The following is a 21879-nucleotide window of genomic DNA, read 5'->3' as shown; positions in this document are numbered from 1 at the left end:
AATGAAAACAAAGTAAATATGCAGCACTTAAGCATAAACTATTGCGTTTAACAAGCAAGTGTACCCTGTATACTATTTTGAGGTCATGCTTTGGAAACACGAGAATTCAAAGGGATATACAGAAAATGCCTAAATTGGATGCAAAATGATTAACTGGATGTATTCTAACGAAATGCCTCAGTTATTTGTTCGTGACGAAATGAGTCATAGGATCCATGGCTACAAAACGTATGTAAGTACAAACCTCCTGCAGTAACGACTCTTGGCTTTCTTTCTTGGCCATGGCTTGCTCGAGCTCAAGCAGTTTGGCGTTCTGCGTGTCAACCTTCTCACGAGTCAGCCGGCAGGCTTCCATCTCAGCCTCAAGAGCCTCAACCTGGGTTTCTGAGCATTAAAAAATAATAAAAAAATCCTTCTTATATTAAAATAAAAGAAAAAAAATATAGAAGGATGTAAGTGTCGAGTACCGAAAGTACCCCAACTCTAGCCAAAGCTACCACACAGTCTGTGGTAGAAAGAAGTAATTGGGTTGTGCTCGTATGATGGCTCCGCATATTGTTAAATCGAATTTCGCTTGTCCCTTTATATGGCGCAGTTGAGGAAAAATGAATCGTTGATGCAATTTTTCAAGTACACGATTTGTTAATTTTTGTCGGATCTCGTCCCAATAGTGATTCAGCGCCTCTCAAAACATTTTACCTCCCAGTAAGGTTTAGCAAGCGTATATGGTAGGACACATTCAGAATACACCGAAAACGTAATTGCCGTAAGCGCAGATTGTATCCCTGTATCCAGTGTCTCTTTCACGCACTAGCGCAGGTTTGCGACAACCCTCGTCTCTAAAAATGCTAAATTTAAGCTAAGAATACTAAATGTATAACAATTTCTCACACCGGTTAATTGGCGTGTTATATATATGTCACTATAATATGATTGGCAAGATTTTAATATACGAAATTACCTCTCGCTTATAAATTGATAACACGGAAAAAAAATTTGCGTCGCTTGTTGTTCATACGAGAGCATTGTTCATAACAGGACCTTCCTCATCCAATAGATCAGGGGATTAGACTATTTGTATTTACGTAGACGGCTCCGAGGCGACAAAAGACACGGCCATCTTAGATGTGATTTATAAGTTGAATAGTTTTTGCCCAAAAATAATGGGTAAAAGAAATACCTTTGATTTGTATCTCCTTGTGCGCTTTGACGAGACCAACTCGGGTCCTTGAAACTTCTTGCTCTGCTTCCGAGCGTAGTTTTCGCTCTGAACTGAGTTCACAGTTTAACTTTTGGGCAACTGTCTCCCATTCGCGAACTTCTTCTTCACGCCGTTTGACCTCCGCTTTCCTGAATCGACAGCGGTAAATATGCATACTCACTGATAAATATTTCTTATATTTTCAGCCTAAACGGCATTTCTTAGCTAGTCAAAGTGACGTTTCTAATTTTATTATAAATGGTTGTCTATAGTGCTTCTAACGCTTTCACATGACTTTAGGTGAAGGCATGTCTATAGTAAATAGTACACGTCTACAGTATATATATATATATATATATATGTGTGTGTGTGTGTTTGTAAAAAAAATTAAACGTCTAATGCCTGTAGATGTGACAGGTAACCGAAATTTGTGGTTTTTCACGCCTGAGGTACGAGACCTCATATGTTAAGACTAACGTCAGGTTTATTTGCCCAACTTATTTGGAATCTTTCGACACAAGAACGATAGAGGCGCTGATACGGCAAGCACCAACACATGGATACTGCTGTCGTTCACGATGACTGGTCATACCTGCCACTCATTTTCGCCTGGGCAGCTCTTTATCAAGTTCCAGAAAACTACCTCGACTGGTGTGCACGTTCGGTCCGATCAAAGTCAAAAATGTTGGCAATAGGGACATTGAAGGCGGTGAGTTAATAGAAGACAAAAGGATTGGTTATCTCAAGAGGATTAGTAAGGCACAGACAAACACGCAGAGACCTCAATGACTCTGAGAGAATCAAAGAATAGCGATCAGGACGTTATTAGAGTGCATTACAAGAGGACGCTATTATGAGCATAAGTCTGCCCAGGTCTTCCTTCCTTCCTTTAACGAGCCCTTTTTATGCACTAAATTATATGAGACAGAATACAAAGCACCAAAAGCGGTGCAAGTAAATGGATTTTAGTGAGAACAAGAGCTTGGGTCCTAATAAAAGGACTGATATTTATTCGATTGTACTAAAACAGCATATAGTTTAGGATGTAATTTATGTTTATTTAAATTAACGCAAGATACAAACATCCCAACCCCAAAAGAAGCACATACGAACCTATACTACAAAATCGCGCTACTTTGGTGCCTGACATTTGTATAATAAGTGCAGTCTGCACTGTATGTGGAATAAGCTGTTTTTACGGCGCGACGTTAATAAGTCGTTAGCGCCGCAAGTAACAAATAACGAAGTCTGGTATAACCATATTATTATAGATCTCTTGGCACGACACTTTTCGATGGTTTGTGTTAGCAAAGTGCACTCGATGCCATTGGCAAAACATTAGCCACATTGCATGGTGAGGCATCCCTTCTGTTTTTGTCGGTTCCATTTCCCGCCTGTTCGAGAGTGGCAAGTAATCCAGTTTCGCTATATTAATGGTTTGCGTACTTTACCAAGCGTGTTTGGTCATCGTGACATTATATTATGCATGTCTATAGCCACGGGTCGGCCTTTTCTCTCGATTTATTCTGTGATCTAACCACAATACCTTATACTTGGATGTTTAACATCGTAGTCTTACCGGTTATTGCCCCATTAAGGCCCCTGGGTTCGCGCTACCCACAAACGGAAACATACCCATAGACAAGCAACAGACAGTACTAAAAGTCACCTGACAACAACTAACTATGTCTTCTTATTCGGCAATAACTTTTAGTCTATTCGTACTTATTGCGTTTAGTCGTACTTGGCCTTCATTCTCCGTTAGGCCACCTGATCGTGGCAGACTATCGAGAAAAATAAGAGGATTCACATTAGTTGGGCAAACCCAACAGACGTACTTTGCTTTTTTCAATAGCAGGGCTTCAGAGTCCATAGTATCACTATCTCGCCTTTGCCCCAACGCTTTCCTTTTGCTCCTTCAATAGTATTTATCCCTACTCTCTACTGCCTTCGCCGGTTGTGATGTCAATTGATTCCTTCGTGTTGTCGTAGTGTACATCAAATCTTGTTGGCGCTTCGCGGCAACTAACCAGGTCTCAGCTTTCAATTGTAAGATGGTTTTTGAGTTTCATACGCGAGTCTGGGGACGGGGGCACTACTTTCACGTCATTCACTTACGTACTCTCTAACTCGCCGGCCCTCAGTCTTCTCCAGTCTAAAGCTTACACGGCAAACCTTCAAACGGTCCGATAGACCGGTCGGCGAGGACGTCGACCAATGATAACAAAAGGAAAGCACATAATTTTTTAGGCGAGTTGGCTTTCGGGGTCTCTGGGATTGCTTGAAACATGTTAAGGCGGTGCGCTCTAACTTGGCTCTCGGGAAACTGCAATAGCGACTTTGGAAAAGCCAACCTTCAATTCAGAGTCAAGTAGCAGACTGGTGCTACTCCTCAAACACCGGTCGATTTTTGCTCCGCCGCGTTAGCCTTATGCCGCGCCACATACGTTGGTTTTGACGACTGCTGGCTAGAGAACAGTGCGCGCGCACATCCAATGAATCAGGCTATGTGATTAATCAGTTACTCTATTCTACTATTTTTGGCTTGCTTGGTGGTTGATTGTACTAACGGTAGTCTGGGACATGGCTTTCAATTAACCAACGGCTGGCCGGCAACGGAAGGCCTACAGGCCCGCAGACGCTGCACGTTACGTTTTCGAATAAAAAAGGACAAGGAGAAGGGGGTAGAATAGGGAGTAATGATGGTGTAGGCGTACGGCTGTATTTCTCGGTTTGTATATCCGAGGAGTAGAGTAGACGAGTAGTCTAGCAATCTGTTACAACTTGGAGTGTGGGGAACAAGCTGCTGGCTTAATAGAGGTCCTAATGGCGGTGCGGACGAAAACCGGAAATCGGGCTTAGAAGCAACAGAAGCGACTTATAGATGCTGACGCTCGGGCAGTTCGTTTGACGTAGAGTTCGATACCAAGCCGTCCGCTAAGCTTGGGTAAACTAGTGAGCCCCTCGAACAAATAAAGCTGCTTTTGTCTTTCGCTTTATAGCATCCGATATGGCGGTTTAACTGACTAGAGAACAGAAGGGCACGAAACGGCAGGAGGGAAGTATGGGCGTGCAAACTAATACTGTGACGGACACGGCTTCTTACTAGATCATTGTCGTTAGGGGCATCGTTGTCGCAGATAGGGCAACAGGGGATGATAGATGATGCTACAAGATGAAAGGTTGGTGTTGCATTTACTGTTCAGTTTTGTCTGCGTGATGAATGTCGTAGTATTTATAGTATGCTAATGTCGCGAATACTTAGACTAATACAGTTGACACGTAATTGTTATGGACTTAATACATAAATCTAAGGTGCATCAAGCACCTTAACCTTGATATAGAATACTGCGATATTAGCGAAGACGGTAACCCAGGAATTTATCGGTGCCGAAGATAGCTCGTGTTGAATGTCAGCTGTCTTTTAAATACAAACATATCTACCGCTAGTAAATCTTTCTTCATGTTGTACATACACGTCCCACTATCTTTTCATATAACGATCGTCATATTCTATTCCCTAAGTTGCCGTCATGATCGAGTCGTACAGGCGCCTAAATAAAGAGCTGATATAATAGAACATCTAAAAGGAAAGGACCAACTTTATATCACCGCAATAAATCTTTTGTACACTGCACCAACCTTTGATGTTATTCAACTCTCTCATATAAGAAGGGACATACTGCGCACGTAACTACTACCGTGCTACGTACGTAACTTGTGGACGCTAATTATAGGATCTCATGTATACCAATATAACGACAAAAGAAAAAGAAAGCCAAACAAAACAATACTCCACTTTCCACGCCCGTACATCTTTAGACAATTGTGTCCGTGCATCCATTCATAGACATATGTCTTATATACACAGGGATGTATCTTTATGTATAGGCGTATCTGTCTCCGGTCACTTCAACCGGCCGGGGCTTCCCACGGCTACCCTCTTCGAACAGATTGTCGATCAGGTAGATGGGTTGCGCTGTCAGCAAACATCTGCTTACCAAGGATACTTACAAGGCGCATATCTCGTTGTGAGCTTCCTCGAGCAGACCCAAACTGACCCCATCAATGCCAGAATTATTAGCTGTTCGACTCCGCGAGCGAGCTGTTGCACTCGCGGCACCCATACGACCGCGTGTCGCGCTGCGGGCCCGGCTTATAATGAGGGAACTCTGAGGTCGGGGGTTGTTTCCTCCAGCGAACGGTGCTGCCCCAGAAAGGGCTACCCCTCCAACCTGAAAACTGGTTGGGCCCGATGATGTTCCACCGCCAATTCCTGCTGCACTGACGATCTTTCTTTCGCGCCCACCGCCGCCGCCGCCGCCAATTGCTTGCGGTGTTAGGGTCCCGTTTGGCAATTGACGTAAACTATCCTCATGATAACGAAGCTGGCTCACGGTCTGAACATCAGATGATGCCGTACGCTTTGCCAGAGCAATAACTCGGGCTAGCTTGGTTTTCAACCTGCAGAGGTAAATACAGTAAATTGGACGTATAGATGTATTAAACATGATGTAGATCACTGGCTGCCTTTTAATATAGGGTAAAATTGTGTAGACCATTATAAAAGAAATTTTGGATAACTCGATATACGTACGTAACCTACTGGCCCTTTATAACATCCATTGTACTAATATCCGATGAAGTATTGCAGGAAACACGTTATCACATATTGAGATTTGTTTTCACCGCATTTTTACAGAAATGTAATTAATTGGCTGTGGTTGTTTTTGTTGTTGATCTGCGTTATCACTTCCTATTGGTCCAGCTATGTATCAATAGTACCATAGCCCAAACAATGCCGAATGCGTAATCTGCAACCCATTTAATTAGAGGCTACTTCTGTCTTGTTGAGCAGACGTCGTTTAGAATTTCCACCAACATCTCGTTGTTCCCGGGCATAATCAATCGATATGACGTCTGTATGTCGACTGGCATCGATGCTATAGAACCCTGCCGTCTTCGCGCACCTTACGCATTATTACTGTGTACTTTTAAACTGTAAGTTACTTGCCATGCGGGCGACAAGCTTAATGGAAGTTGGTATAACAAGTCGTAGTTGACGCTTAGCCAGCTACCATCTGCTTCTCTTGATAATTCTCAGAATTCACTCAAATCAGATCGAGACAAACCCAGAAGTATTCGTCCCTTCTGACATCCTGCTAACCCTCCGCCCGTTCCAGTCGCACGACGCCAAACAACGAGTTGACTACACATGTCGACCTACACCGAAAGAGATAGCCGAGACATTGACGGTACCTTATACCAGGGGCGCGGGACGGATCTCGGCTCCGTTTCATATCTAAATCTATTGTATCAGGCCACGAGCAGGCAAACAATAGGCTAGCAGAAGCTGCCCTCAGTGAGACGGCGTAATGCTTCAAAGCTGGGCTCGCGCGTTCCTTGCACTTCAGGTGCCCTTTGAAACTTAGATTATTTCAGTAATAGCCAGAGTCAAGCTAAGCAGCGGGCCCCAACCGCCCGATAACCTCTAGCCATGTTGCGTATGGTGTCACACACACATGTATAATATGGCATATATAACAATTCAGCTGCTGTTTATGTGGTCTTAGATTTGTGTACTGCAGTTCTCATTCAATATAGTCTTGTTAACAAGTGAACGGAGTCGTTAATAGGACTTATACTTACAGGTAGATTGATCCTCATTGATATTAAGTTATACATATTGAGAGTTTAGATATTAGATTTTTTTATGTATGACATCAATAGCAAGATACCTTAAGAACTTCAAGCGTCACCGGAAGTTCGAAAAGGTCGCACAACCTTCCAACAGCAGAGCAAAAAAAAATGACGCTTCTTTTTTTAGTAAACGCGATAAAAAGGTCACGCGATAGGAGAAAGTTACGTTTTTCCTGTACAGCCCCTTTCATATGACGTGTTTGAATTTCCCGTAGCTTCTACAAGGAAGGTCACAGCCGTAGGTTGCTGACAGGTACTACGTACGTTTAGAGCAGCTATTTCCTTTATAGCTGGTTATGGAATTGTTTGTTGTTCATTACATGCAGTTTATAAACATACGCCACATTTCTTATCATTACGATCGCAGCTGTTAGCGCTGCAATTATAATTCTAAGTGATCCCCCTACTTTATCCTAAAGGATGAATAATTAATCTCACGAGGGCCAATTTATACTTATCTATATAACGACCAAACGTATTTTCCCGCTAGCTCCGAAGGGAACTGTACCTGTCCACTAATACGATACGCAGACCTTCGATCCTAAGTAACTTCATCTTGCACTTTTTAGCTCAAAGCAGCTCACCGGCTACGACCCATATTGAAAGGGGAGGAACCGATTTAAATCCAAGCTATAGTTTAAATTATTTAAATTCAACTCTATAGTTAGAAAATGAAAATTAAAGCGAAAGGACCACAGAATTAACAAAGCGAAACTCGTAGTTATATGGAGAAAGGAGTACAACGGGATTTTACAAAGAGGTTCACTTTATGTCGTGATCCCGACTAATAGGATTTTGTTTTGACAGTATGCCCTTGACGATGCTTCACGCCTACGTGGATATTAAGAACGCGACTTGCTGACCTTTAAGGGGACACACTATTCAAGCAAGAATACATTTAATCATGATATGTTTCCGTATGGCTGCATAACTGCGCAAAGTTTTTGTCCAGTCGAAACGATTTCGCTGTAGTGGAAGTCTTCGAAGCTGTCATTTTTTTGCAAACAAATATTTGAAAAGACCTTGTATTCGACACATCTTATGAGTGATGAAGTGATCAGGAAGTACAGTCTTACTTCACGTTGTGTATTCTTGCCAAAACAAAATCTAAGCAGTTGTAACAATAAATATATGAATATTTTCGTAATGTGTTCAAAAAGTCTTCATATATGCATGAATGATACAGCAGATCTTCGGGCCTTACTCTAATTAGCTTCACTCTTCCTATCGTAAGAGTTTTTAAAGCTGATGTCATTTTAGACGTTGAACTTAGTTTTCGTGCGCTTCAATTACCGGCGTAGCTTGCTGGTTTCATTGGTTCAACATTGTTTTTGCTTGTCCTCATAAACCTAAACCGTATACTTAGTTTGAAATAGTATAGACAGAGAGCAGGACATGTACTTTGTCGCCTCTAGCCTTCTTATCCGACAATCAGTCCCTTATAATAATGATGATTTCACGAGTGTCTACACAGGACTGTGATGCTCTCCGTTACTTAGGTTTGCTAGTAAATAAATCTAACTGAGTCCTAACAAAGAAAGACTGGTGTTTCAATTGATTATCAGCAGTTCCTTTCATAATAGGCCTCGGTACCTCTGTTCAGCAATGCCTCAAGGACCCACCAGAGTAAAAGCTCAATACGAAGCACCTGCAAGGATCGAGTATGAGACGGAATTACGAGATATATCGCTTTCACTGTTGCTATTCAGATAGTCTATGCCTAAATTTCAAATCAAAGCGATCTGGAGTGCTTCAGTAGCGCTACGATATATAGATAGACACGTTACTACGTTTTTGAGCTTACAGGAGAGACAATTGGTTTGGTATATATTAATGGAAAGATCTACTATTTACGATGGCAGTTATGTCCGTCCATTAGCACGTTCCACAAAACAACCAAGCACGACCATGCATTTAAGCTAAAGCTGTAAAGAATCACCTAGGTCTGTTTAGCCTGGAGCATGTGGCCCGGCCAACTCAAATGGTGAGGGCCATGTCAGAATAGGCCGATTTCCCTAATTTGTACCTGTTCGACAGATATCACAGTCGTTTATATGTAGCGTTTAATGGATATATTCTGATACAATTGCTGACAAGTTAAATCTTAGTAACTATTATTACCATGATACTTACTGCCGAATTGTGTCTTCTTGATAATTCGTAGTCTTCTTTAGACAGGTGTTCTCCTCACGAAGTTGAGTGAGTTGCTCGGCACTTGGTTCACGCTCCAGCATTACGCCTGTGTCCGTGACGAATGAGCCATTAACTGAAAAGATACTTGTCATAAACGATTTATCGCTAAAAGTGTATTTTTTTGGTTACGCTCAAATGTGCGATGCTATTGAATGTACAGGTACTTTGCCTAGGCATTCAACAGGTTTAGTATTCACACATAAAGCTTACAGTGTGTCTCATTCCCCTGAAGCCTGTGCTGATTTTTTCTCATTTATGCCTGCGCCGTCACTTCATTTCTATTTAGCTGCAGTGTAGTACCTACAATTATTAAGATGAGCGCTCTGGTTAGACTGCGAGGACCAAATGTTGCCCATATCAGCATCGGATCCCTTAAAGAGGCCATCCTTTCGCCCCTAGAGGCCGCATTCGGCTCAACTTTGCATCCTGTTGGATTCCCACTTTTAAGCAATACGCGCCAGAGTCAGCACGTCGTACAGTACTGGCAGATTTAAAACGGCGGGGATTGATGTATGGCACCATCCTTATGTCTCGACAATAATGTTCAATGGCTTACTCCAAGATTACAGCGGGGTCAGATCGCGCTGCAGGAAATTCTGAAATACACAGTCGCAAAAAAGCACATCAGAACAAATTCTCCTTGTTGGGTACTTAGTATGACGTTGAGCGATATTCAAATTAATTTTCCTATTCTTTTTTTATTGCTATTTGTCTTTGCTCAGTATGGTATTGAATCGTTCGTATTATCTACCGTGGTCACGGCTTTTCCAAACATTGCCAACAGGCATCATAGAGAGATTTGTGTAATGTACTATTACAAGGGTAAATCGTTCTTCAAGAAGGATTTCCGAAAGTGCAGAATCAATTGTATCGTATTGCTGACACTCATATTCAGATCTGCTGTAATTGTTTATAGTTATTAACAGCCCACCCTAGACATCTGCTAGAAGTGAAATGCCCTATTTCCGCCATTTGTGTACGCCTCTGGAAACTGAAAAAGGAAATTACACCTGAAATTGCTTCTGGCTGTAAGCAAAAGCAGGTACTTATTGTAACAGCTTGAATAGGTCTAGAACTGCGACACTACGAAGGGCATCATTGGCTCTTCTCGAATTCGGCTGAAGCTACCACCAGTGTACTTATTTTCAAGATACATATGTACACAAAAACACCTTATCCAATCGATGGTCTCTATAGGTCTGATAAAGAAATCAATCCGCGCATGTTATAACGCGTCAGCCTGGCTAACTTCAGCTACGAGTCTAGCTGAGACGTCGGTTGGCGACCGAGTCGAATGCGAAAGGATGTATCTATCGATTCACCTGTTGTTTCCTTAGTTTACGTAGTGAAAGACTGCATAAAACAAACACTTTTTTGGCATTAACGAATTACTTTATTAGGTAATATAGCCAGACCTGGGCGATCCAAACTCAAAAACGTTACCCTACGACCGTACGCGGTTTTAAACTTGTGCATTTACCGGAATATAAAACTGCCACGCTGATATATTATCGTACTTTCACACAAGATATAGATGGTATATATATATATAGAATGGCAAGGTCCAATTTCTATTAGATTGTAGATGTTTTGGATTTGTCTTGCAGTTGCTGATCCGCTTAACCGCGTGTATTTATCCGCCGTTCGCAGAAAGCTCAAAGGAATTTTAGGATAAGTATACATTTGCCTTATTTAGGTGCTGATTACAGGGGGTTAATTGTGCCTCGATACTTTTGACTAATCATGCGACCCCGTTGAATAGGGTAGATGGTGATCCGTTGGCGAACGATCGGTGGTAATCGCTCTGAGAAAAATGTCACTGAATCTTATTCTTCTGTCTAGCCATCAGTGTTGGGACCTCTAATAGCTGGTTGTTTCGTATCGCATTGAAATGTACTCGTGGTTACGGTAGGCCGTTAGTGAATAAGCTCCTACAAGGCTGTCGGCCTGATCCATGTACGCAGATAAAACTTTACGGATTCCGGGAAAAGCAGTAACAGTCTGAATAACTATTATATGATTATAGTTAGCGTTAAAAGTGCGCCAAATTGCAGTTCTAGAATGTTGTTCTCTATCGTCGTTGATTTGAGTTTTGGATAGATAAATTTACTTGACACAAGTTGGGGAGATTTTGTTGCGTACGAACTGTTTAAAACTGCCCTTAGGGCCTGATAATGGCATAAGAAAAAAAAGGTTTTTCAGAAAGGAGATAACGAGCATTGCACTATTACAAAGCGACGCCGTGAAAAAGGAAATGCTGACCTAAACAAGTTATATGGAATCGATGAGCTGCTCAGAGTTCAGTGGCCTCAATTTCAAATATATACATACACAATGTCTAATTGAAGAGTGTATGTTAAACAGAATTGTGCTTGTACAGGTAAGTTTTCTCTCGTAGACTTCCGTTATGATTACCTAAAGCAGTTACGGGCAGACCATGGTCAGTAATACATCTCGTGTGTCTGTCCAAGCTTAGATAAGTGAGTTCAAAGCTTGCTATATAGAGAAGTTTAAAGCTCATGGGTTTAAAGGATGCAGTGTGTCGTACGGAACAAGTGCATCCTTAACAAAAGCGATGCGCGAAACGTATGAAATAGGATCAGAGACGAGGTATTATCTGTAAGGCTACACTGCATCGAATTGAGTAGCGTACCTTTTCAAGTGATGCTGCATAATTCAGATAGGCCATCAATAATCGGAAATATGACGTGTTTTGCAACAAAAAACTGTTCCTGCTGCTAGAATAGGCTAAATAGTTGATTTTTATTTTTCTCTTCTATGGCCATCCGTATCAAAGAGCCTTGTCTGTAAACTCTGACCATTTTTGAAAATTTCTTAAGACGTAAACTATATATATATATATATATATATATATATATATATACACATACGTAATATAGGGTCATATATAAAACAGAGTATTTAATTAAAAAATCCCTACTGCAAGGATATTTGCCACCTTAGTGTACACGTGCTATCCTGTGGAATAGGTACGAGTGGGCTAAGAAAATAGAAAACATTATAAAGCACGAATTATACTGATTCAACGAAAAACTTAACGACATAGTTCAGTATCGTATTGTTCTAGATTGCAATTGTTCCGGGGTTGTTCAGGCACACTGTCTACATTTGAGATTCGAGTTGACTTATTGGCTAAAAACTCGTACAAAACAAGCTCATTAATATCTAAAACATTACCGTCATACACGAACGAATCACCATGACTCAAGATTGAATTGTTGCTGTAAAATGCGAGGGGTTCTCAGGCCTAGGACCTGACCGACTGTGTCGGTGCCATCGACATCGATGCCTCTTGGCAGAATGAAGCAATAGCAGCGTCCTCAAATTTTACAACGCATGTAGAGCATCACGTAAAAAAAAAAGCTTATAAAAGACGTTTTCTGAGAATATTCTAACCGACCAAAGAACGCAAGCACGCTTTATTACAGGCTATTGAAACTAGATATTCGAGACTCTGTTCTGTGGTCTAATCATGATGAAAGTCCTTTTTAAGGCAGAGCACGTACTCAAAGAGTGGTCGAACACCAAACTTGTTGTGCTTGTTAGATGTCCTGCGCAGTTCCTTAGAAAAAAACGTACATCGAGAAGGTACTGCGTTTGGAGGCAGATCCGGAGTCGGCGTATCAGAAAATGGTACCCCAGTTGCTGACAAACGAAAAGATGCCATGTTCAGTAATCTTGACTAGATAAGAATCCACCATACATTTTCGTTCGCCACACTGTCTGTGGAATTGGAAGGAACACGCTTAGCGTTAACTTGGGAATAAATAAATAGGAAAATGTTGATCCACACATAAAAGCTTCTTGAACCCGTGCGGAAATGATCGATTGTCCTTTTTTGCTAACCTCGAATGAAGAGCAATTTAATTTGGCGAATTAAAGCTACCTCAAGTCAATACGCGCCCTTGAATCATATACTTACCTGTGCATGTCGATATCACGTATTTCTACGATGATTTGTTGTCGAGATGACACTAACATCTGTTATCTTACATAAGATCTGGCTAAATTCGAATTTCTGCTGTTTCTACGACAAGAGAGACAACCTCGTCTCAGATATACATTGCTCAGTGTTATCCATTAACTCGCCGATATGGCTCACAGATTAACAGGCGCAGGCAATCTACAATTAAAATGAGGAGCCACTGCGATTGTGATCAATGCTTATATACCAAACTTTATATAATATATATATATATATACGTATTAACTAAGCAGTAGATGAGCGTTTTGCTTCCACGCCTATTATTTCTATTCGCATCTAATTTATCATTGCTGCCGTTAGTACTATAAGTGTACCTATATAGTTGTATTGTAACTATAGGATCTGATCGCTAAGGTCATGTGCTACCAAAATCCGAGATAAGCCGAAGATCCCCGCAAAGTTACCCTCCGCCCAACGAATTCCGTTTTCCCCCGCACATTATCGCTCTTCGATTCTTAATAATATCGCTAACAATTTAGCTGTCAGGTTTACCTATTGTTATTTGGTCGTTGGTCGTACAAACAACGTCCAGCTTTTTGCTTTCTTGTTGTGAGGGCATTTGGTCCCTTTTCCCTGACGTAGCGCTAGCGTACAAAAGCACCTGAAAAAACTTCGCTTTATATTTATAGGGTTTCTCTCTAACAACGGTTCTGATTCGTTCTTATCTTGCCTTTCTTGGATAAATATTCATGAAGGATAGCACAGGCATAACTAAAAACGCATTAGACAGCCAGCACACGTGGGTAACTAATGGGTTAAGCAATCATCTAGAAAAGCTACTAAGTGCTATTCGATAATATGAGACGGTTTTTTACGTAAATGTGTTTTGCGCCTTTCCCTGTTAAGCGAGCGCCGGCGAGATGGCCGCGTTGCCTTATCTGTCGTTCTGCTGTCAGACGCTGTTGGATAAACGTACCGGCAGCCGGAACCGTCTTCTGTTTAATTGGGCTTGCAGGAGACATTATTCGCATAAACGACAATGGCGCCACCCTGCAACAAGAAAACCTCGGAGTATCAGGCAACAGTAGCAGGATGCTCGCTGTCTTCTCACCCTTATCACCCCTTATCCCGGTACCCTATCGCGTTGAATGTTTCCGCGCATCAGATCGGCATCCGAAGGTGTTTAGCATAGCGCTCGAATGAACGAGGGAGCGAGCAAGCCCTGCTAAGTGAAGCTAACAAAAGACAAGGCGCGAAAGTGGATTTAGAAAAGCAACTTCGTCGCTAACTAGTTAAAAGCGACTTTTAATAAATGAGTCGGCCATTCGTGTGTCCAGGCAAGCAGGACTGGATAATCAAACAAAAACAGACGAGTAACACAAAGAAGTGCTGCGCGAACACTAGAAAAATATCGAAAGACAGCCACGACTGGTGGAAGGACAAAAGAAAATTTAGGAAAAGGAGCGCAAGCCTATTTTATGGCTCTGGCAATGGTGGGACACTACTGTTGCGTTGCTGGATGCGCTGGGACAGGATTCGACGCCAGCGACTTGGTCGATGCTCTAGCATGAATAAAGAAAACGCCGACTGCGATAGCGAAAAGGGTGGCAGAACATTGAAGTCACAAATAAACGCACGAGGTATAGCAAGTCTCCGATCGACGAACGATAGATAGATAGATCCGAAATGATAAGAGATAGACAGACAGGGTAGCAACGGCTTCGTCGATTGTAGCGACGCCTGTAGCGGCGTTCGCATGCACTGCTGGACTTGTCGTAGATGTGGAACCGTTGAATAGACAAACGTCGCTGTGACAGGCGGATAAACAATGGAAGAACAGCCAGCAGCGACGGGAGCGGCGACTCGATACAGAAGTGTACAAGTGTAGGGGTGTGTGTGTGTGTGTGTGTGCGTGTCTGAGCATTTATAATAAGTGTATAGTTGTAAAAAGGGCAAAATAACGGTGCTATTCATAGTCAACGATAACAACAGCCCGGGTATAGTTAGAGTGGTTCGCAAAGTTAATAGCTAGCTGGCAAAGCAGCTTCGCTCGCTGTTAACCCTCATGGTCGACGTGGTGGCCATAGACCTATTCGTATGTAAATGCATATATGAACGGGGTGGTGTCGGTAGATTTCAACATTGATGGTGCCCAACCTAGATATGTTGCACCATTAGATATAATGCAAGCCGTTTTCAAAGTCTCAACTAGCCGAACACAACTGGAAGGGGTATGCCAAGAAAGTTAAAATATGAAAGAGAAGTTATTGGCTAGGAAGTTACGGAAAAGTATAATGCGTAATGCTGAAAACAGGACAAGTCTATAAAAGAGGGATCCCTATTGATTGTGTTTTTTGGTCATTGATCTAACACAGATGAAGCCATTCCGTCGTATTGTAAGACGCTAGTTTCGACGGCTGGTTCCGTTGCATATGATTGATATACTACAGACGGTAAAAAACTAGTTATTTGTCGTTATCGTTATTTTAACAACATTTGGCAAGCAATTGTTGGCGACGGTGATTAAAACAAAGCCATCGGATCCTATAATGAAACGGACTATATTCTGCTATAAATTGAAGTTGTTTTGAAATGTCACAGCACTTCTGTGCTTGTTGTCGACGCCGCAATGTTGGGAACGTATTTCGGCTGACAACTCTACTAAAGGGCGGCCCCACATTCAGGACATAATAACATTAAGTTGTGAGTGTCGTTAAACAGAAGTACACGCAGATCAAATCGTTTATATAATGATGACTTATATATTATCGAAGTAATTCTCTGTTAAGTTTATAAGTGGCTGTGTTTCTATTTCGTAATGTAGATTTTGTCAATCAATACTTCAGTAGTAATAGTCCGGCATCACTTTAAAATTTATGTGGAAACTTTATTTAGTTCGCTCGAATCAATGCGACGAAACGTTCTTTTGGTAATACATTAGCATATCAATATATCTTGTCAACCATAACCTTGTCTAGACTAATCACGTTATACCGCTGGATTATCAATCCGATTAGTAAAAGTTCTAAGCTAAACGCCAAGTTAAAAGTCGAGTACCGCTCAGCAACTCATAAATCGTTTATACATTTATAATATGTGTTATAAATCTTTAAAACCAAAGTACTTCCTTTATATACTTGCAAGGTGTTCATTAATTGCTTATGGGTTATGAAGCGATTTTCTCGCTTCTGAAATATTGACGTATGATTAGAGGGTAACTCGTCATTTTCTTAGACATTGAGACTTTTGTTTTTTTTTCAAAAATAGCTGGTAATTCTAAAGGCTTTCTCGTATTCAAGGGCCGGTGTGGCCAACAAAGGGGCTACCCGTAAAGCGTTTGTTAATACTGGACCTAAGCTGTTATTTGTTTCGAATGCAGGAATATCAACTTTACTGTGCTTGATCCGGGCTTTCGTAGCCACAGTTGCTTGGGATCGCTTCTTAGCCATCTTCTCTCGTAGTTATCATCAGCTTCCTTCAGTTTTCTTAAGAAGAGTGTGAATATCATCATCGTAGTACTGGGTACTTTTTATGGGCGCGTTGAAGCAGGTCGTGACATTTGCTGGTTGCCATATTCCAAAGCCGACACCAGCACTCTTGGAAACCTGGAACTCTGAATCGGTCCTCTGCAGCGTCGATGAGCTGACCTCGGATGTTGGATGTTGGAAATCACCCATCAAAAATAGACCCAAAGTGGGGGGTGGATCATATTTTGGCCACATTACGAAAGAGCTAAAACGTCCAATGGAATATCCGTTTTTAGGTATTTTAGATTATTTAAATATGATGAAAATGTTTGATGAATAGCTGTCACCGAATACTGTCGCTGATTACGTTCGTGATAAAACGTTTCGCGGTCAAAAAAACTTTTCATATTGATGAACCTCATACGTTTTATACTCAAACCTATATATATATATATATATATATAGGTTTGAGTAAAATTAAATGGACGGAAATTAATTTAGCGCGATTGTTGAAAGTAAGTCTACCAGTATAGTCGCTGAAGACCCTTCTATTCTGTGGCCTAAGCAAGCTCGTCACAATTCATTCATTTTAAGAAAGTATCACTTAAAGCCCAATAATAATTTCACGCGAAAAAGTCAGTCAATCATTAAGGAAACACTATCTTTTTTAAAGAAGATCACTGATTCAGATGATTCCTTGTTCATATTTACCGTAAAATTAGACAGATTAAACATTATCATTCGTCTACCATAGGCCCCCTTGGGGTTCGGCTGGTCAGTGTAATGAGTTTATTATTATAGCTATCGTATAACTGTATTGGATGATTCCCGGCCGAGATTGAGGAAGAACGGCGACGATGTACGCCCCGTTCTCCGAAACGGACTTAGTCACAGTGAAGCCTTATAATTAGCATTGTAGTTCTGCATGATTTTGATATAAATAATTATCCTTGGTAAATTATAATCTATGATCGTGATTATCTGCTGTGAGAATACTGTTTTGTCCGAATGGTACGTTATGGCCATGAAATCAACAAAATCTCTTTTCACAGACAACTTGATAAGAATTACATGTAGTACAACGAATGCGATGCTTTAATTTTACAGAGTACGTACACGTATACGGGCCCAATCTAAACTAAGTTATGCTCGGGGATCACTAGTTTCTTTCAACTGACCTGTACAATCGCCGGCGTCCGATTTCGTATGGGTCCAAAGCGGGGATTTTGCCCACACGAGCCTGCTGCTAAATTTTGCTTCGGATAATTCCGCCGGTTTTGGGCCTAGACCACCCCGTGTTTCTAAATGAAATCGTCAAACACATCACCACTGAGCTACTGCTAATACAGAAGAAAATCCGTATGATAACTATCTGAGTGGGGGATGTACTTCAACTCCGCATGTAGTAAAGGGAATAGTTGCTTACTAGACATAGAAAGATGAACTACCCAGGAAAGTTACTGCACGCGAAGGGTCAGCTTCGAGTTTTTCGAACATCATAGATGTTATTTCTCACACGGGATCTAACATTTTTCAACTATTTTACCATTATGTACGTGCTACGGTATATACAAACGTGTGTAATTAAATGACGACACACAGTATGCGTCGTCCTGCAGAAACACAAATTCCAATACGTTCTTTTTTACGTTTTGCCAATACGTTTGGTTCGCGTAAAGAGAATTACTTCGCGAAATTTCTATACTAAGAGCTTTATTCGTGCTGCGACTGCCAGAACCGGTATCCCCTCAGACCAAGAACACCGACGGCTCTTTCGTTGTCGCTGCGCGTTCTTTTTATCATTGTTCAAAAGATAGCACCATAGAGACAACTATTGTTCTTAGTAATCTTTGCTATTGCCGTTTGCTAATATTCTTTAGAAAGGACAAAAACTCGTATAAGGCGAATCAAAATCTCCCTGCATCAGTCGGCATAGAGCTAATAGGATGCAATCATTTTGACTTAAAATCGTTATGTTTTTACTCTAACACGAGACTTCAACCACAGATGGTCAAAAAGTTTAATTTCAGACTAAACGTTATTAGCTTTTAATTCCCTCTTTTTATCGACTTTTTTTTTTCTCGATTTATTACTATACGGTTGACCTTCAGACACGGACATTATATCTATTCCCAGTATCTAATACATTTGCATTTAACACATGACCTGTCCAGGATTCATAGGCAGATATACCTCTGTTAAATCTAATGCGGGCTTTTACCCCTTGTGGCAGCATCGGCGTGAAGTCCACCTCCACGAAAATTATGTGGCTGTTCCCGCAAGTAGAAGGAGGCGATACCCCAGCTATAGATAGACTTTATCGCTAGTGTACGGGTCTATGACTGATCTCTTGTATTATATAGGTGCTTAATTTTCTCGACTTCCAAGTATGTATTATTTCATGCAGCTAATTCTATAGGCTTTGGAAGCCTTACGAAGGTTTACTTACTCCCTGTTTCAGTAGGCATGGATCCTTGTATTCCAAGAAGAACTATTCTTTTTTTTTTCGCTACATGACGCTAATATTGCTTCCAACATGATCCTATTTGTAGTCCTTGCTCAAAAGTATGATTTTGTCTAAAGAACAGGCATGCATACAGGAGTTTCTGTTATGCAGCTCGCCGATATCCATCAAATCACCAATGCATTTTGCCGCTGTATTCAGATACTGCACACATTTTGCTCGCACTCTTATTGCTAATGTTATTTGTTGCACATCCGTTGCAAATAGTTCTCCCGTTGACCTCGTTTGCACTTTTGTCACTATTACATTAGGTAATGCATTTTTTTCGTTTGTTTAATTTGGCCATCTTTGACTACCGTTCTATGATTAATTCTATAGATTACATCTTTGTCTTAAATGATCATCAGTCGTGGGACTATATTTTTCACAGAGAATTCTTCCGTTTCTATTCTAATGTTATACGTTACTATTCAAACAACATTTAAAGATCTATTCGTTCCCCACTGCAAGTCGTGGGTTGTCACGCACATATTCCGCGAGGTGCTCGAAGCATTACCTAACCTACAAAACGAGATGAACTAACAGCTGCGGCGGCAGCAGCAGCGGCGGCGGCGGCGGCGGCGCCACGAGTACTCACAAGCACGCCAAATACTTCCACCATTGCCACCGGTCAGGCCCGTTACAGTTATCCAAGCGGCATTTTCGATGGTGGACTTTTGCAGCAAACGGCCTGTTCTCTGTCTGTACGGTCTTGCAAGGTTCCACTGCTGCAATCCACTAACGCACATACAAGGACATAATTCGAAATCACTGCTATCCGTAGACTACGCAGCAAAGCTTAGTCAGATCTAGCCAACAAGTCACCCAGTTCGATGCAGGAGGGGGATATGCTTGCATGGTATCGTTATAGAAAATAAAATCACTTTACTAAGTTACTAATAACTTTTTTCAGTTTTTTTTTAGTTTGCCTCTTCCCCCCAGCGTGATATCAATGCTAATTAACGAATTCCTCACTTTGTAGGCGTATTTCTGATAAGGAACCGAAGCCAATGGCCAATAGTCAGACCGCTAAATCACCGAGAGCGCATCTTGGTCACCCACCTTAGTTGAGCTCAGTTTCGTGCCTTACAGATTGGATTAGTCATAGCAATAGGCAGCACTAACGGCAACAGCTCTGAGACAAAACCTCAGATCTGCTAAAGCCACAACTGGAGCACACAATCTTATGTCGTGAAGGCGGCTGAATGTTTGTCTGTGGGCTCGCGCACCTTCCGCCGTCCGGCCGCCTGACCGACCAGTCATTCGGGACCATTGACATGAGAGAGGGCTTTTACCATCACAAGTCGGTGAGAGTTTTGCCAGCGCATTCATTGCCGAACCGGCACTTCTACAAAGAGAAAAACGCCAGCGCGAAGAAAAGGCAACGGTGAGACGAAGCACAAGAGGCAACGACGACTTACGGCTGCATAGGACCAGACGACGGGACGGTGCCGGTCTGACTACGACGGCTGGTCACCATCAGCAGTGAGAAAAAAACATAAACTATTCGAGCAGTAACAGTCTGTCGCGAATCGAGTATCCTCCGACACACTGCTGCTACTAGAAGTCATAGTAGTAATGATGCCGAACTGGGTACGATGGTCGTTCGAGGAGTCTGCAAACCGAGTAAAGCAGCTGGGTCCAGATATTGTCATGCTGTTAGCCGCGGATGAAGCCGCGACTATTTGGCGCAGCTACCGCCACGGGGTCGTCGCGGCCAGAGTGGGCCAAGCCCAGTGAGCGGCGGCGGCGGCGGCGGGGTCCTTGAATAGCCGAGGATCGTCGCTACAAAACCATCGGCGTTCAACAAGTCACGCTTACGTGTACTTGCTTCGGCGGCAGCCAACGCAGCGGCCGCGTACTTGGTGCTACTACAGCGTCCCAGTGATGTCTTTGCTGCCAATACGAACAACAATGATGCGAGAAAAGGGTGAACGCCATTTCGGCATCAACTCCATAGCCCTGAGAACGCTTCGGGACAGCTTGGAACGTTTAGATACGTATGCATAGCTATAACATATTACTATATCTATGCGACTACAGATAATATCACCGTGTCTATAATACAACGGCGATACCCTTTACTCTATAAGAGCTGTGGCTTACGATAACGCAGTCATGTTCCCCACTCTTATAATAGTTCCGGGACTGGTGATTGTGTCGTAACGTTTCACTGGTCTTATAGACGACTTGGTACCGCCGTTATCGCGAACGCTGTTTGTACCATATAAGTCTTCATAAGCTGGATAGTTCTGGAACGCGTTCCTGTGTCCAGCGTCAGTTGCTTTACGTTCCAAGAAACCGGTACGGGGCCGGATGCTTGCTTTTCTGCAAAGGAGCGTAATCAGTATCCGGCATCCAGTCGTCGCCGCAAAAATATAAAGCGTCAAGAAGTCGTTCTTTGTTGCCTGACACAGTAGCGAAATTGCTATTTCCCGAGGATGTCCGCAAGCAAATAATCATCGCTAAAGAGTGGTTTCAAGAGAGGTAGGCACGGAGATTGGACATGAAAGCAGAGAAGAGGCTAACGGCAACTAGAGATAGTTATAACTGTTAACTGGAGAAGGCAGAACAAAATAAAAGCAGTTTCTTTTGGCAAACTGGATTGGCACATGAACACGTAAGAACTGAAATAAATATTCACGTATATATTTTGGAGGTGTTAAATACTGCGGTCGTGACGAAATGCCTAGGCTCGAAGTTGTTGGTGATTTTTTAGCATACGGATGCTAACTTACGGTAAGAAAACATAGTTCCTTGCGGCAAATAGCTATAACGAACCGCAACTTGCAATAAATCTACTGCTTATCTAACTTAGCTCAGCCGTTCAGTAAACTAGGCATCGTCGGTATTAATTCTCTTTCAATAG

At 42.0% G+C, this 21879-nt stretch overlaps 1 protein-coding gene across 3 annotated transcripts in view; it reads right to left on the bottom strand.

Moving 5' to 3' along the window:
- LOC111271009 (uncharacterized) overlaps positions 1-20503 on the bottom strand; it is a 33916-nt gene extending 13413 nt beyond the window's left edge. The window contains exons 1-6 of one of the 3 annotated variants that reach the window (XM_022851520.2): positions 18957-20503; positions 9399-9690; positions 9035-9167; positions 5216-5665; positions 1181-1350; positions 245-384 (exon numbers count right to left, since the gene is read on the bottom strand). In XM_022851520.2, coding sequence (XP_022707255.1) covers positions 245-384; positions 1181-1350; positions 5216-5665; positions 9035-9167; positions 9399-9450 — 945 coding nt within the window. In that variant the 5' untranslated portion in view covers positions 9451-9690; positions 18957-20503. Of the gene's footprint in view, positions 1-244; positions 385-1180; positions 1351-5215; positions 5666-9034; positions 9168-9398; positions 9691-13592; positions 14061-18956 lie in introns of those variants that run through there. The other 2 variants (XM_022851523.2, XM_022851522.2) reach the window with 2 other exon arrangements.
- Between the last annotated feature and the right edge of the window lie 1376 nt (positions 20504-21879).

The sequence above is a fragment of the Varroa jacobsoni genome, unplaced genomic scaffold, assembly GCF_002532875.2.
Source record: "Varroa jacobsoni isolate VJ856 unplaced genomic scaffold, vjacob_1.0 contig00279, whole genome shotgun sequence".
NCBI classification, from domain to species: Eukaryota; Metazoa; Arthropoda; class Arachnida; order Mesostigmata; family Varroidae; genus Varroa; species Varroa jacobsoni.
This window is presented reverse-complemented; position numbering and strand designations above follow the sequence as displayed.